General features: G+C 43.8%; 1 protein-coding gene across 1 annotated transcript in view; it reads left to right on the top strand.

Annotated features, from left to right (window-relative positions):
• The window catches only part of anapc10 (anaphase promoting complex subunit 10), a 45,606-nt gene that overhangs the window by 1,975 nt on the left and 27,531 nt on the right, over window positions 1-16,100 (top strand). The window contains exons 2-3 of the mRNA XM_048604572.1: window positions 3,287-3,377; window positions 15,134-15,254. Coding sequence (XP_048460529.1) covers window positions 3,287-3,377; window positions 15,134-15,254 — 212 coding nt within the window. The remainder of the gene's footprint in view (window positions 1-3,286; window positions 3,378-15,133; window positions 15,255-16,100) is intronic.

A 16,100-nucleotide genomic window follows, 5' to 3' on the forward strand; every position in this document is an offset into this window, starting at 1 on the left:
GTGTGTTCATCCAGCCCTGCACCTTGTTGTCTCGGATTCTCCAGCATCTGCAGTTCCTACTATCTCTGAACTTTTCCAACAACTTCTGTTTGTGTTCCTGATTTACAGCATCTGCAGTTCTTTCCGTTTTTATTTAGTGTTTAACTCACTGCCACATCTCTTCTAGGCATGCCCGTCTTGAAGTTCTGCTCCTCTCTCCGACAGGATTTCTGTTGCAATCTTTCTTCTTGCCCACTGACATTAATTTCACTGTTAATACTGGTGTTTGATCAAGTATTTGCTAAAACTTGTTTCCGCAGCCATATCACACTCCTCAGTGACTGTCTCCGGCTCAGACTCAACCCACATGGATTCCAACTGAAGTTTCATCCCTCATGTTTTGAGTCCTCCCAGTATCACAGATATCTCCGTGATGTTCAATATTCCACAGACAGCTGCTATAGCCACATCCTGAGATCCACCCTCACTGCCATGCAGCGTCGCATGCACACTCTCGACCTTTCTCTCCAACTGCATCGCAAGACACTGGCTCAGGATTGCACCACTCTGCAGTTTCACTTCATCCTCCAGTACATTCGTCATGCTAACAAGAAACATTTTATTTTCCTTTCAGGCATCAAGGCCCACAAGATGCAACAACTCAAAGATACCCATAGCCCTCTGGAACCTTCCTCTCCTCCCCTTCCCTCTGACTCAATCCCCTCTCCCAACCCCACCTCCTGTCAGGTATTCACCATCCCTCCTAACCTTCCACTCTCTGATGCTGAACGTTCTGTACTTAGTAAAGGCCTCCGCTTTATTCCTCTGTGTCCCCACCTTAACGAATTTCAGGCACGACATGACGACAAACTCTTCTTCCACCAGCTTTGTCTCTGCGCCCATTTCTTTGGACGTGAGTCCTCTCCCTGTCCCACAGACCCCTTTACCCAGTTCCAACATTCTCCCTCCACCTGGACCCTGCTCTCTTTTACCTGCACTCGATCTGTTCAATGAGAACTGTCAATGTGATATTGGTCACCTCAATTTCTCTGTTTCCCCGCGCCCCCCCCCAAACAAATCCAACCTATCTCACTCCGAACTGACTGCACTCCATGCACCCAGATCTAACCCTGACTTCGTTATTAAGCCTGCCAATAGGGGTGGTGCTGTTGTAGTCTGGCATACCGACCTCTTCATTGCAGACGCTGAACGCCAGCTCTCAGATACCTCCTCCTATCTTCCCCTGGATCATGACCCCATCATGGCGCATCAGGCTACTGCATCTATTACAGTAACTGATCTCATTTCATCTGGTGACCTCCCCCGCCACTGCTACCAAGCAGGTAGTCCCCCAGCCCCGCACAGTTCACTTCTAACTCCTTCCTGAAATCCATAAACAGGACTGTCTGGACAGACCCATTGTTTCAGCCTGCTGCTGCCCCACAGAACTCAACTCTTCCCACCTTGACTCGGTCTTCTCTCCCCTGGTCCGATCCCTGCCCAAGTACATCTGTGATTCTCTGATGTTTTACGTGTGTTTCAAAACTTCCAGTTTGCAGGTTTCAGCTGCCTCCTCTTTACCATGGATGTGCAATCCCTCTACATGTCCATTCCCCACCAGGACAGTCTTAAGGCTGTCCACTTCTTCCTGGAGCAAAGACCTGAACCGTCTCTATCCACCAACACCCTCCTCCGCTTGGCTGAGCTCCTCCTCACCCTCAACAACTTCTTTTTTAACTCTTCTCATTTTCTTCAGGTCAGAGAGGTGGCCATGGGTACCTGCATGGGCCCCAGTTATGCCTGTCTCTTCATGGGGTACGGGGAACATTCTTTGTTCCAGTCCTACTCTGGCCCCCACCCATAACTTTATCTCCAATATACCAATATGCTTCCCTCTCTCGTCCGGAATTGGAAAACTTCATGGATTTTGCTTCCAATTTCCACCCTGCCCTCACTTTCACCTGGTCTATCTCTGACTCCTCCCTTCCCTTCCTCGACATCTCTGTTTCCATTTCTGGGGATAGGCTGGCTACTAATATCAACTATGAACCCATTAACTCCCACAGCTACCTGGACTATACATCCTCAACCCTGCTTCCTGTAAAGATTCCATTCTCTCAGTTCCTCCGTCTCCATTGTATATGTTCAGATGAGGCCAACTTCGAGAAGGGAGCCTCCAAAATGTCCTCTTTCTTTCTCAACCGAGAATTTCCCATCACTGTTGTCAACAGGGCCCTCAACCTGGTATGACCCATCTCCCACACTCTTTTCCCCGCCCACCCCTTCTTTTCCCTCGCGCAACAGTGGTAGGGTTCCCCTTGTCCTTACCTACCACTGTTGCGGTAACCGGCAAAGGTGCAACACCAGTCCATTTACCTCCTCCCTCCCCAGTATCCAAAGGCCCAAACGTGCCTTCCAGGTGAAGCAGCACTTCACCTGCACTTCCCAGAATCTAATCTACTGCATTTGCTGCTCACAACATGGTCTCCTCTACACTGGGGAAACAAAGCGTAGGCTGGGTGACTGCTTCGCAGAACATCTACATGCTGCTCACAAAAAAGACCCTGAGCTACCTGTTGCCTGCCACTTTAACACACCACCCTGTTCCCTGGCCAACGTCTCTGTCTCTGGCTTGCTGCAGTGTTCCAGCAAAGCTCAAAGCAAGCTAGAAGAACAACACCTCATTTTCCACTAGCGGACCCTGCAGCCCTGGGGACACTATATCGAGTTCAATAGTTTTAGGGCCTAAACTCTCCCATGTCCTAGCCTCCTGCCCCACACACCAGGCCTTGTTATCACATAGCCTGCCATTACACACCATCTGTTGTTAGTCACTAATAGTCCCCATGAACAAGTATTCACCCTCCTAGCCAGATTGTTATCAATTTCCTTGTCTGTCCAACTGCTCTTCTCTATCTTCCGGCTCTATCCTATCGTTTACTCCCAACCCTATTCCCCTCCCTATTTTCTGCACATAGGCCGACACTTTCCCAGCTACCATCAGTTCTGAGGGAAGAGTCACTGGACCCTAACTGTTAGCTCTGATTTTTTTCTTCACCTACTGAGCTTTTCCAGAAACTTCTGTTTTTGATGTATACCTGCAGCCTGTGTTATGGGAACTTTTACAAAGAATACAAATGTATCAAGCTAAGAATGGAACTTTTAAAAAAAGTTGTTGCTGCTAATGTTCCAAATGTAATAGGTCACATTACACTTGTAAGCAGTTATCAGTTGAACATAGTGAAACATTTCACTCTCTATTAGATAGAATATGTAACAAACTGATAGATTTTAATTGCTTCAACAGGATTTGGTGTGGATCAGTTACGTGATGATAACCTGGAAACATATTGGCAGTCAGATGGATCTCAGCCTCATCTTGTTAACATTCAGTTCAGGTATGAGTATATGGTTGTATGCAATATTTGCTGATTAAAAGCTTGGTAATTTGTTTCAGTATAGTTAGTCCACTGCATTCTGGCCAGATTTTATATTTCACCTTTCCTGTAAATTGAGTCTGTATAAGACATAGTGAAGGGGCTCAGCAGGAGCTACATAGGTGGACAAAGAAATACTTGCCTGTTCCTTCATATTGTCCTATAGAAACAATTCTCATTGAAGTCATATGCAGTATGCATGTGATGAAAAGACTAGTGTTTACTAATCACATACAAGGGTTTTATAATTTTATAATGAAGATGCAGCAATGTAAAACATGTAAAATAGTAACTAAAGAAAAATATAGTTGTTAGAAAATAAAATGACAATATTAAACCAAATTACACATACACAAGTGTAGAAAATAGCTGCCTATGAAAAAGATTAATCACCCACCCCTATTACCATTTTAAAGTTTAAAATTTCAAGACCGAAAGAAATCTCCTTTGGCTTGACAAGACAGTATACACGTTGTGTGTTTAGAATCAGCATTACCCTGGGAATGCAATATTTAAAATAATGATTCCTCTAACATTGGGATTTTTTTTTAAAACAGTCATTGCTGGCTGGGCCATCATTTATTGCTAATCCCTAGTTCCCCTTGAGGCAGTGGTGGTGAGCTGCCTTCTTCAACTGCTGCAGTCCGTTGGGGTAGGCACCCACAATGCCTCTCGGGAGGGAGTTCCAGGATTTTGACCCAATGAACGATATATTTCCAAGGCATGATGTTGAGTTGCTTGGAAGAGAAATTGGTGTAAATGTAGGCTACATGTTCCAGTGACTGGTGGACTCTATCAAACAACACATTCCATTGACCATCCACAGCGGGTATTGTGTTGCACCAACCTATGCATGCAAACCTCAATACCTGTCCATTACTTGATGTGATTCTGTTATTGGAGACAGTTTATTAAATAATCTTGACTGTAAGAATTATACTGGAAAACAATTCAAGATTATCAATCGGGCTTGCGATAAACTGGGATTTATTTACGCATGATATAAGTCACATTTATTCACCCACAAGACCTTGTTCTTTGTAGGCAAAAGGAATTTGCCCATATATGATACCTTTGTCATTGAAGAAAGGGTTATGAAGGCTGCCAAACCCTGTTGAATTTCCCACGCCAATGCCCTAGCCAATCAGAGCCTAGCTTCCTGAACTGAATTTAATGGGCAAACTAAAATGACAGTTAATAATTCCTACTACATCACCATGCCAACCTTGATATAACCAATTGGCAGGATAATTGACATTCTTTATCTAAGTTTGTTTTCTTTGCTGTGTCCTGGTCCTGATGAGTGAAAATTGAAACTTCACCTGACAAAGGAGCAGTGCTATGAAAGCTGGTGATTTTAAATAAACCTGGTTGACTATAACCTGGTATTGTGTGATTTCTGACTTTGCAAATTGAAAAGTATTGACTTGGTATCAGCTTTTTATATGTTTAAAGCAAATATTATTCCAGTATATTTAAGATATGTTCTAATTCAAATATTTAAACTTAGTTTATAAAGGTAAAATATGTCTAGATCAATAATTAGTCATGAGAGGTGAATTGTGGGACAGCTACTGTTTCAGTTCTAGTATCCATTATTTATTTTAGGGGCACTTTCCAGTGCCAGCAGGAACCTGTTAAACTTTTTAATTGATGTAGTAACAATGAAAAGCTTTGGGCTGCAGGATGCAACAATGTTACAACTGATTTAGGAATCACATCTTTTGTATTATCAGAAGTGTTTCAGTTGCCGATACTATTTCGTCTCACTTAAAAGATGTGGGTTCAAGTTCAACATCCTGGAGGGTACCGTTGACCAGAAAGTGAACTGGACTAGCCACATAAATACACTGACCTCAAGAGCAAGTCAGAGGCTAGGAATCCTGCAGTGAGTATCTCACCTCCTGACACGCCTCAAAGCCTGTCCATCACCTATGAGGCACAAGTCAGGAGTATGATGTAATATTCACCCTTTGCCTGAATGAGTGCAGCTCCAACAACATTCAAGAACCTTGTCATCATCCAGAATGAAGCAGCCACTTGATTCACACCTTATCCCTGCATATTCACTCCCTCCATCACTGTGACTCAGAAACAGCAATGTGTACAAATCTACAAGGTGCACTGCAAAAATTTACCAGTACTCCTTAGGCAGTACCTTCCCTACTAATACCATCTACAACGACAGATACATGGGAACACTGCCACCCTCAAGTTCCCATCCAAGTCATTCATCATCTTGACTTGAAAATATAGTGCTGCTCCTTCAGTGTAACTGGTCAAAATCCTAGAACTCTTCCTCATGGCATTGTGAGTCTACTGATACCAAATAGACTACATCATTTCAAGAACGCAGCTCACCACGACCTCCCTCTGCCTGAAGAAATTCCCTCATCTCAGTTCTAAGAGGTCATCCCTTCACTCTGGGGCTGTGCCCTTGTGTGCTAATCTCTCTCATGAGTGGAAACATCTTTATGTGCGCTCTATACAGGCCTCTTGGTATTCTGTAAGTTTCAATGACTCTCAAATCCCTTTATGCTTCAGATTTCCAAAGCCCTTCCCCTAGAAATATAGTTGCCGCCTCTATGCTTCCTATCCAAGTGCAAAACCTGACACATTTCCACGGTGTATTTCATTTGTCACTTCTTTGCCTATTCTCCTAGACTGTCCAAATTCTTCTGCAGCCTCCCTGCTTCCTCAACACTACCTGCCCCTCCACCTATCTTTGTCATCTGCAAACTTAGCACAATGCCCTCAGTTCCTTCATCAATATTATTAATGTATAACATTAATAGTTGTCCCAACACTGACCACTGATGAACTCCATTGGTCAACAGCTGCATCCTGAAAAAGACCCCTTTAGCTCCACTCTCTGCCATCTGGCAGTCAGCCAATCCTCTACCCATGCCAGTATCTTGCGTCTAATACCTTGGGCTCTTATTTACCAGCCTCCTGTGCAGCACCTTGTGGAAATCCAAATAGGTCACACCACTGACTCTCAATAGTCTAATTTGTTCATTATCTCCTCAAAGAATCTAACAACCCAGGCGTGGGCTACCCTTGACAAAGCCGTGCTATCTTAGCCCTGTTTTACCATGCACTTTGAAGTACTTCACAATCTCATTCTAAGTAATGGAGTCTAAATCGTTCCAAACACTGAAGTCAGGGTAATTGGTCTATAGCTTCCTCTCTTCTGCCTCCCTCCCTTAAAGTGTGTTACATTAGCCATTTTTTTAGTTCTCTATGACCTCCCTGACTCGAGTGATTCTTGAAAGATCACCATAAATGCCTCTACCATCTCCTTGGCTATGAGCTTCAAAGCTCTGGGTGCAGTTCATCTTCTCCGGGTGATTTATCCACCTTCAGACCTTTCCGCTTCCCAGTACCTACTCCTTAATGATGGTCACTATACTTGCCTCTGCTCCCTGATTCTCTTGAAATTCTGTTCTGCTGCAGGTGTTTTCCACAGTGAAAACTGATGGAAAGTATCTTTTCAGTTCCTCCACCATTTCTTTGTTCCCCATTACAACTTGTCCAGCCTCAGTTTGCAGTAGTCCAATGTCCACTGTTGCTTTTCTCAGACCTCTTATCTATCAAAAAAACTCCTCCAATCATTTTTTTTTTATATTACCAGCTAGCTTATTCTCATATTTCATCTCTTCCCTCTTGTTCCTTTTTTAGTCATCCTCTGCTTATTTTTAAAGGCTTTCAAATCCTCTGGTTTACCACTGATCTTCACAATATTGTATGCTTTTGCTTTTATATCGCCCCTGACTTTCCTTGTCAGCCATAGTTGCCTCATCCTCTACTTAGTATGTTTTTTCTTCCTTTGGATAAATTTATGTAGTGCCTCCTGAACTACCCCAAGAAACCCCTGCTATTGCAGATTCATTGTCTTCCTTGCTAGGGTCCCTTTCCAATCAACTCTGGCCAGCAACTCCCTCATGTTTTGGTAGTTACATTTTCTCAATTGTAACACTGTTACATCTGATTTCTGCTTCTCCCAGGGGTTTCTTCACCTCAAGTTTCCCACATTACACATCACCAAATCCAGAATTGCCTGTTCCATGGTGGTCTTCACCACAAGCTGCTCCAAAAAAAATCTCATTGACATTCTGCAAATAATTCAATCTGATTTTCCCAGTCCACTGCATATTGAAGTCCTACATACCTTTTCTATCTCCTGTTTAATTTTCTTCCCCACATTCTTGTTTTTATTCATTTTTGTGGGATGTGGGTGTCGCTGGCTAGCCAGCATTTATTACTGTCCCTAGTTGCCTTGAAAAGGTGGTGGTGAGCTGCCTTCTTGAATCACTGTAGTTCACCTGCTGTAGGTTAACCTCACAAGGCCATCAGGGAGGAAATTGCAGGATTTTGATCCAGCAACAGTGAAGGAACAGCTATACATTTCCAAGACAGGATGGTAAATGGCTTGGAGAGGAACTTGAAGGTGGTGGTGTTCCCATACTGCTGTCCTTCTCCTTCTAGACAAGTGGTTGTAGGTTTGGAAGGTGCTGTTTGAGGATCTTTGGTGAATTTCTGCAGTGTATCTGTGGATAGTACAAACTGCTGCTACTGCGCATTGGGTTGGAGGGAGTGGATGCCTGTGGATGTAATATCAATCGAGCATGCTGCTTTGTCTGGGACTGTGTCACACTTCTTGAGTGTTGTTGGGGCTGCTCCCATCCAGGCAAAAGGGGATTGTTCTATCACACTCCTGTCTTGTGGCTTGTAGATGGTGGACAGGCTTTGGAGAGTCAGGAGGTGAGTTATTTTCTGCAGTATTCCTACCCTCTGACTTGCTATTGTAGCCACTGTGTTCATATGGCTAGTCCATTTCAATTTCAGGTCAATGGTAACCCCCAGTTGTAGTGGGGGATTTAGTGATGGTGACACCATTGAATTTCAAGGGCGGTGATTAGATTGTTTCTTATTGGTGATGGTCATAGCCTAGCATTTGAGTGGTGGAAATGTTACTTGCCACTTGTCAGCCCAGGATTGGACATTGTCCACATCTTTTTGCATTTGAACGTGGGCAGCTTCAGTATCTGAAGAGTCCTAAATGATGATGAACATGTGCAACCATTGGCAAACTTCCCCACTTCTGACCTTTATGATGGAGGGAAGGTCATTGATAAAGCAGCTGAAGATGGTTAGGCCTAGAACCCAACCCTGAGGATCTCCTGCAGAGATGTCTGACCTCCAGCAATCACAATCATCCTCCTGTGTGCCAGGTATCACTCCAACCAGCAGAGAGTTTGCCCCCTGATACCCAATGATCCCATTTTTGCTTGGGCTCCTTGATCCCACATTCGGTCAAATGCAGTGATATTCGGTGATATCAAGGGCTATCACTCTCACCTCACCTCTGGAATTCAGCTCTTTTGTCCATGTTTGAACCAAGGCTGTAATGAGGTCAGGAGCTGAGTTGCTCTGATAGAACCCAAACCGGGGCGTCAGTGTGTTAGTGAGCAGGTGCTGCTTGATAGCACTGTTGATGACACCTTCCAACATTTTGCAGTTGATCAAGAATAGACTGATGGGATAGTAATTGGCTGGGTTGAATTTGTCCTGCTTTTTATGTCCAGGATATATGTGGGCAATTTTCCACATTGTTGGGTAGATGTCAGTGTTGTAACTGTACCAGAACAACTTGGCTAGCGGAACAAGAAGTTCTGGAGCACAAGTCTTCAGTCCTATTACCAGAATGTTATCAGGGCCCATAACCTTTGCAGTGTCCAGTGTCTCCAACCATTTCTTAATATCACTTGGAGTGAATGGAATTTGCTGAAGACTGGTGTCTGTAACACTGGAGACCACTGGAGGAGGTCGAGATGGATCATCCTCTTGACACTTCTGGCTGAGGATTGCTGCAAATGCTTCAGCCTTATCTTTTTCACTGATGTGCTGGGCTCCTCCATCATTGAAGATGGGGATATTTGTGGAGTTTCCTCCTCCAGTGAGTCGTTTAATTGTCCACCACCATTCACAACTGGATATGCCCGGACAGCAGAGCTTAGATCTGGTATGTTGATTGTGGGATCACTTAGCTCTGTCTATCACTTACTGCTTATGCTGTTTGGTAACTTCACCAGATTGATACCTCATTTTCTGTAAGACCTAGTGCTGCTCCTGGCATGAAGTCCTGCACTCTCCATTGTACCAGGGTTGATTGCTTTGCTTGATGGTAATGATTGAGAGGGGGATATACCAGGCCATGAGGTTACAGATTGTGCTGGAATACAATTCTGCTGCTGTGATGGCCCACAGTACCTCATGGATGCCCAGTAGTCTTGAGTTGCAAGATCTGTTCAAAGTCTGTCCCATTCAGCATGGTGATAGTGCCACACACCACAGTGGGGGTTATTCTCAATGTAAAAGAGAGACATCATCTCCACAAGGACTGTGGTTGTCACTTTAACCAATACTGTCATGGACAGATGCATCTGCAGCTGGCAGGTTGATATAGATGAGGTCAATTATATTTTTCCCACTTGTTGGTTCTGTCAACACCTGCAGACCCAATCTAGCAGTTATGTCCTTTAGGACTCGACTAGCTCGAGTGTCGAGCCAGTCTTGGTGATGGATGTTGAAATCCCTCAGCCAGAGTACATTTTGTGCCTTTGCCACCCTCAGTGCTTCTTCCAAGTATTGTTCAACATGGAGGAGTATTGATTTAACAGCCAAAGGAGGACATTAGATGGTAATCAGTAGGAGGTTTCCTTGTCCATGTTTAACCTGAGGCCATGAGACTTCATGGAGTCTGGAGTCAATGTTGAGGACTCCCCCGGCAGCTCCCTCCCAACTGTATACCATGGTGCCACCACCTCTGCTGGGCCTCTGTTGCCGGTGGGACAGAACATATCCAGGGAAGGTGATACTGCTGTTTGGGACATTGTCATTCTCACGGAATCATACCTCACAGACAATGTTGGGTTGTTGTTTGATTAGTCTGTGAGACAGCTCTCGCAATTTTGGCACTAGCCTCCAGATATTAGTGAGGAAGACTTTGCAGGGCTGCTTCTGCCATTGTCTTTTTCCTGTGCCTAAGTCGATGCCTGGTGTTGTGTCCAGTTTCATTTTTTTTTTAAATTCTGTACTTATTGATACAACTGAATGGCTTGCTAGGCCATTTCAGAGGGCAATTGAGAGTCAACCACATTGCTGTGTGTCTGGAGTCACATGTAGGCCAGGCCAGGTGAAGATGGCAGATTTTCTTCCCTGAAGACATTAGTGAACCAGATGGATTTTTCTGACAACCGACAATGGTTTCATGGTTATCTGAAGATTCTTCATTCCAGAATTTTTTTTTTCAAATCTGTTTCTTCGTCGTGAGATTCAAAGCCAGGTCCCCAGAACATTAGCTGAGTTTCTGGGTTAATACTCCAGCGATAATATCACTAGGCTATTGCCTCCCCCGACATTCTGACTACCACTAGGAGGTCTGTACACAACTCCCATCAGGGTCTTTTTTTCCTTTGCATCCCTTGATTCCACCCATGCAGATTCTACGCCTTCTGACTCTTTATCACTTCTTCCTATCAATTTTAATTTCATTTCACACTAATAAGGCAAACCTGCCCCTCTGCCCACCTCCCTGTCATAGAATCATAGAATCCCTACAGTGTGGAAACAGGCCCTTTGGCCCAATAAGTCTTCACCAACCCCCAGAGCATCCCACCTAATCTACACATCCCTGAACACTACGGGCAATTTAGCATGGCCAATCCACCTAGCCTTGACATCTTTGGAGCACCAGGAGGAAACTCACGCAGACAAGGGGAAAATATGCAAACACCACACAGTCACCCACCAATTTCAATCTACACTACAAGCTCATTTACCTTGTTCTATACTGCGTGCATTTAATACAATGCCCTCAGTCTTGCATTGACTGCACCCCCTCTCATACTTTGTCCCCTGAAGTTAGATTCCTGACCCTTTCTATACTGTCTGCCCTATTATTTGTTCTGGAAACTTTACTAATCTCTGCTGAGCCCTCCCCACTTTAACTTTTTCCATAGTGGGTGGCATGGTGGCACAGTGGTTAGCACTGCTGCCTCATGGTGCCAGGGACCCGGGTTCAATTCCCCCTCGGTTGACTGTCTATGTGGAGTTTGCACATTCTCCCCGTGTCTGCGTGGGTTTCCTTCCACAGTCCAAAGATGTGCAGACTAGATGGATTGGTCATGCTAAATTGCCTGTAGTGTTCAGGGATTTGTATATTAGGTGGGTTATAGGGGGATGCGTTTGGGTGGGTGCTTTGAGGGTCAGTGTGGACTTGTTGGGCCGAAGGGCCTGTTTACACACTGCAGGGATTCTGTGATTCTATGATCTATGATAAGTTTCCATGCATGAACTGAACCACCAAAGTCCTATCCCCAGAAATGATTACACAATTCTCTAGGACTGCTTTGGTCTCAGCATGATTAAGGTGAAGCCTATCTCATCAGAACAGCTCCTTCCTTCTCCAGCGCTGGTGCCAATGTCCCACGAATTCAACCCATTTCTCCCACACCAATCTTTGAGCCCCATGTTTACTTCTTTGTGTCTTGACCCTGTGCCAATTTGCTCATGGCTTCAGGCACAATGCAGGAAGCACAGCCTTCAGGACTCGATCCTGGCTCAGAGAACAGTGTGTATTCCTCTGATTATATTATCCCCAAATGCAATCACATTTCTTTTCTTTCCCCCTTCTAGAATGGCACCCTGTATCATGATGGCCAGGTTGCTCATCTTATGGCCCCTACTGTCATTCACACAGGGAGCAAGAATCTCAAACCTGCTAGATATGCCATGAATGAACTTTTAATATAAGGTTGCACTCTAGAGATTTCAGCATAAAAAAAACTTGATTGTGACTCACACTGGAGATTTTGGAGGTACTGAGTCCTTTTCAGGTGGATTTAAGATCCCATGGCACTATTTTGAAAAAAATAAGAAGTAATTCCCAGTATCATGGCCAATGCTTGTTCTACATTTTTAAAAGCAGATTCTTGGATCATTATCACATTTAACTGATTCATCACCATTGAGGTATTGCAATCAGTTTGAGATGATCTAGAGTCACCAAATAACTGTGATCACTATGGAAGTCACAGAAAATAGCCTTGAAACTATTGGAATGAGTCATTGCTGTCAAATGCTGGTAATGTTACTGTATTGGTAATCCAGAGGCCCAGATGAATGCTTTGGGGATATGAATTCAAAAGTCACCATGGAAAAATTCAAATCATAAATTTGTAACACAAGACACCGTAATGGTGACCATAACAATTATTAACTGTTGGTTCACTTATGTCCTTTTTAGGAAAAGAAATTTGCTGTCCTTACCATTCTGTCCTACATGCTACTCAAAACCTACAGCAATGTGTTTGATTTTTAACTTGACAAGATGGCGACAGAGTAGGACATTCCAGCCGGAGCTCATCCGCTCTGTCCGTTCTTCTTCTTTTCTTCTTTTTCATCTCTTGCTTCCTCAGTGCTTTTCTCCTCCTTTTTTTTCCTCTTTGACTCCCGGCCTCCAGCGTGCAATGGTTCCCAGCTTCTGGTGAGCACAAATCCCGTCCTCCTGCGACGATTCCTGGCCTCCTGTAGCATAGCAGCTTCCCAGCCTCCAGCTGTCTCCCATGTTGGCATGGCAACCTCCTGGCTTGGTATGGCGACTTTCCAGCCTGGCACAGCAGCCTCTTCTGTTGGGGCCTCCTGGCATGGCGGCCCCCCCACCCCGTAGCAGTCTCTTGGCATGTCTACTTCCAGCCTCCTGCAGTGGCTTCCTGGCATGGTGCTTAGCCAGGTGTTGTGGAGCCAGGGCCCTGTGCGGACTGGAATCTGTGCCTGCGTGGTCTGCTGTATGGAACTTTTATTTCAGTAATGCTGGACATTTTATTTATGTATTGTCTAAATCTTATAACTAAAGAAGCTGTCCTTAGATTCAAAAGTACCTAAGTTGTCACTGTAATTGGCAATATATAAACTTTTCACTGTACTCATTAAGTATATGTGACAATAACAGCTGTTCTCTCTTCCTCTTCCGCTTCTCTTCCTTTTCATCTTCTTTTAAATGGCTGAGGAAGCCATTCAATTCAAGGGCAATTAGGGAAGGACAACATCCTGCTTTGTCAGTGAGATCCCAAGGAAGAATAAAGAAATAATCACATTGCTACCTGTAGCTGTGCACAAATTAGATGACTCGTTTTGCTGCATTGCAATAGTGAGTATACCTCAAATGCATTTCGTGCATCTAGGCAGAGCTGGGACAAATCTCCTTGTGGGCGCTTTTACTTGTTACATGGTGCGGTTTTAAACTGGTATGGCAGGAGTATCGAAACCAAAGTGTAGGCTTGGATGGATCAGATTCAGATCAGGAAACAAGAGGTGGAGCATTAATTGGTGATGTAGTCAGTGACTTGGAAAGTCAAAAAAAATGAGCATTATAAGGGTCCAGTAAAGGAAATTATCACAGAATCCCTACAATGGGGAAACAGGCCAATTGGCCCAACAAGTCCACACCAACTCTCTGAAGAGCATCCCACCCAGAATCATCCCCCATACCCCTGTAACCCTGCATTCCCCATGGTTACACATCTAACCCCCACGTCCCTGGACACTATGGGCAATTTAGCATGGCCAATTCACCTAACCTGCCCATCTGTGGAGTGTGGGAGGAAACCCACGCAGACACAGAGAATGTGCAAACTCCACACAACCGCCCAAGGCTGGAATTGAACCCAGGTCCCTGGCGCTGTGAGGCAACAGTGCTAACCACGGAGTCACAATGCTGCCCATGCTGCCATGATGGGGTTGAATTGTTTATACTTCAGTGTAATGAACATTACAAACAAGGGAGATGAACTAAGGGTACACATGGCAGCATGATGTCATTGCTATAATAGAAACCTAGCTAAAGGAGGGGCAGAATTGGCAGCTCCTAGATATAGAGTTTTCAGAAGGATAGAGTAGATAACAAGAAGGGGGGGTAGCAATATTGATTAAAGAATCAGTTACAGTTGTGAGAATGGATGAGATATGAAAGGGCATCTGGGTGTCATGTGTCAGCATGGACAAGGTGAGCCAAATGGCTGTCTAATTTCTACGCTTCTACAGAGATTCAAAAATTGTAAATTATATTCCTGTGTGATTTGAAAGCAGAAATAGTTTTAGTATCTAAACAAAACATACTTTATAATACATAAAGGTTCTTCTGATGTGTTAATGGACAATGCCAACTGGTGAAATTACATCAAACAAATCAGGTAAGTACACTATTTGTTTAGTCTGCAGTGAATTGGCTGATCTGAACCAAAGTGGCTTTCCAAATACCATGATTATCTACTGTGCCTTGGGCTAAATGGGTGGAGGTGATGGGGTGGGGAGTAGTGGTTATTGTGGTGGGGATGTGGATTTGATCACATAATCTGGATTGCTTTCTCAAAATCATGGTGAGAAGTACATGTGTGTATGATTGTTTGATTGAGGGCAACATCCAGGTTGGCCTCGAGGCCCCACACATACAACTACTTTGCTAGCCCACAATTAACAATTTTGCACATTAAGTTATGTTCATTTTGATTTTTATAGATTTCAGTTACATCTGTTTGGAGTTAATTTAAGCAAAGCAAAAAGAAAAAAGCAGCTGTTCTTACAACAAGCACCTGACCACTAAGCTATGTATTTCTGATACTGCAGTTACAGTAATTAACTTGATTGTTTTATAGACGGAAAACAACTGTGAAAACCCTATGTATTTATGCAGACTACAAATCAGATGAAAGCTATACTCCAAGCAAGGTCTCTGTCAGAGTGGGAAACAACTTTCATGACCTTAAAGAAATGCGGGTATGAATTTACCACCTCTTTTTTTGGTAACATTTGGCTTTATAATAGTCTTTCCCTTGTTATCAAGCTTCCCGCACCGATTTCTCAGCCTTTCATCTTTGTTGTTTGCATAGGTGTATATGAAGAAATATTTTGAGGACTGCTTTTCTCATATATTGTGATTTGTGAATTAGCCATAATAAGCATTTAAAACACTCCTTAAATTTTCAAGACCATAATTTTCATGTAGAACAAACCTGTGAATGAAACATTTGTGCAAGTCCAAGGACTGGGTTGCCAGGCACCAAAACGGCATAAGCTGCAGTTTGGGGACTCTGTGCTAATTATGAGCAGTACAGAACACTCCTATGCTTATGATGAGGCTACGTTTCATCAGGTACTTTGAAGATGCACAGCATCATATCCTAGAGTGATGTATTTTGCTTTACAAAATGAATCCTCTATCTACCCCTCAGAAAACATAGAGGAATTGTCTTCCCAATGTGATGAGACTGGAACTGTAATTGGTAAGAATTGACCAGCCTGCATCAGCACATACTTAACATTGAATGAAGTATGAAATTCACTGTAACAAATTGCATATTTGAAAAACTAATTTTGGAGGAAGCTAGCAATGACAAACTGCAGCTACCCTATCCTTAACCCTCAACCCTCAACAGAATCTGAATCCTGTTCATCAGTTGTGTGATGCTACATCAAAAAAACACATATAGCTTATTGGTGATAACAAGGTGTAGAGCTGGATGAACACAGCAGGCCAAGCAGCATCAGAGGAGCAGGAAGGCTGACGTTTCGGGCCTAGACCCTTCTTCAGAAATTTCTGATTTCTGAAGAAGGGTCTAGGCC

The sequence above is a fragment of the Rhincodon typus genome, chromosome 1, assembly GCF_021869965.1.
Source record: "Rhincodon typus isolate 14 chromosome 1, sRhiTyp1.1, whole genome shotgun sequence".
Taxonomy (NCBI): domain Eukaryota; kingdom Metazoa; phylum Chordata; class Chondrichthyes; order Orectolobiformes; family Rhincodontidae; genus Rhincodon; species Rhincodon typus.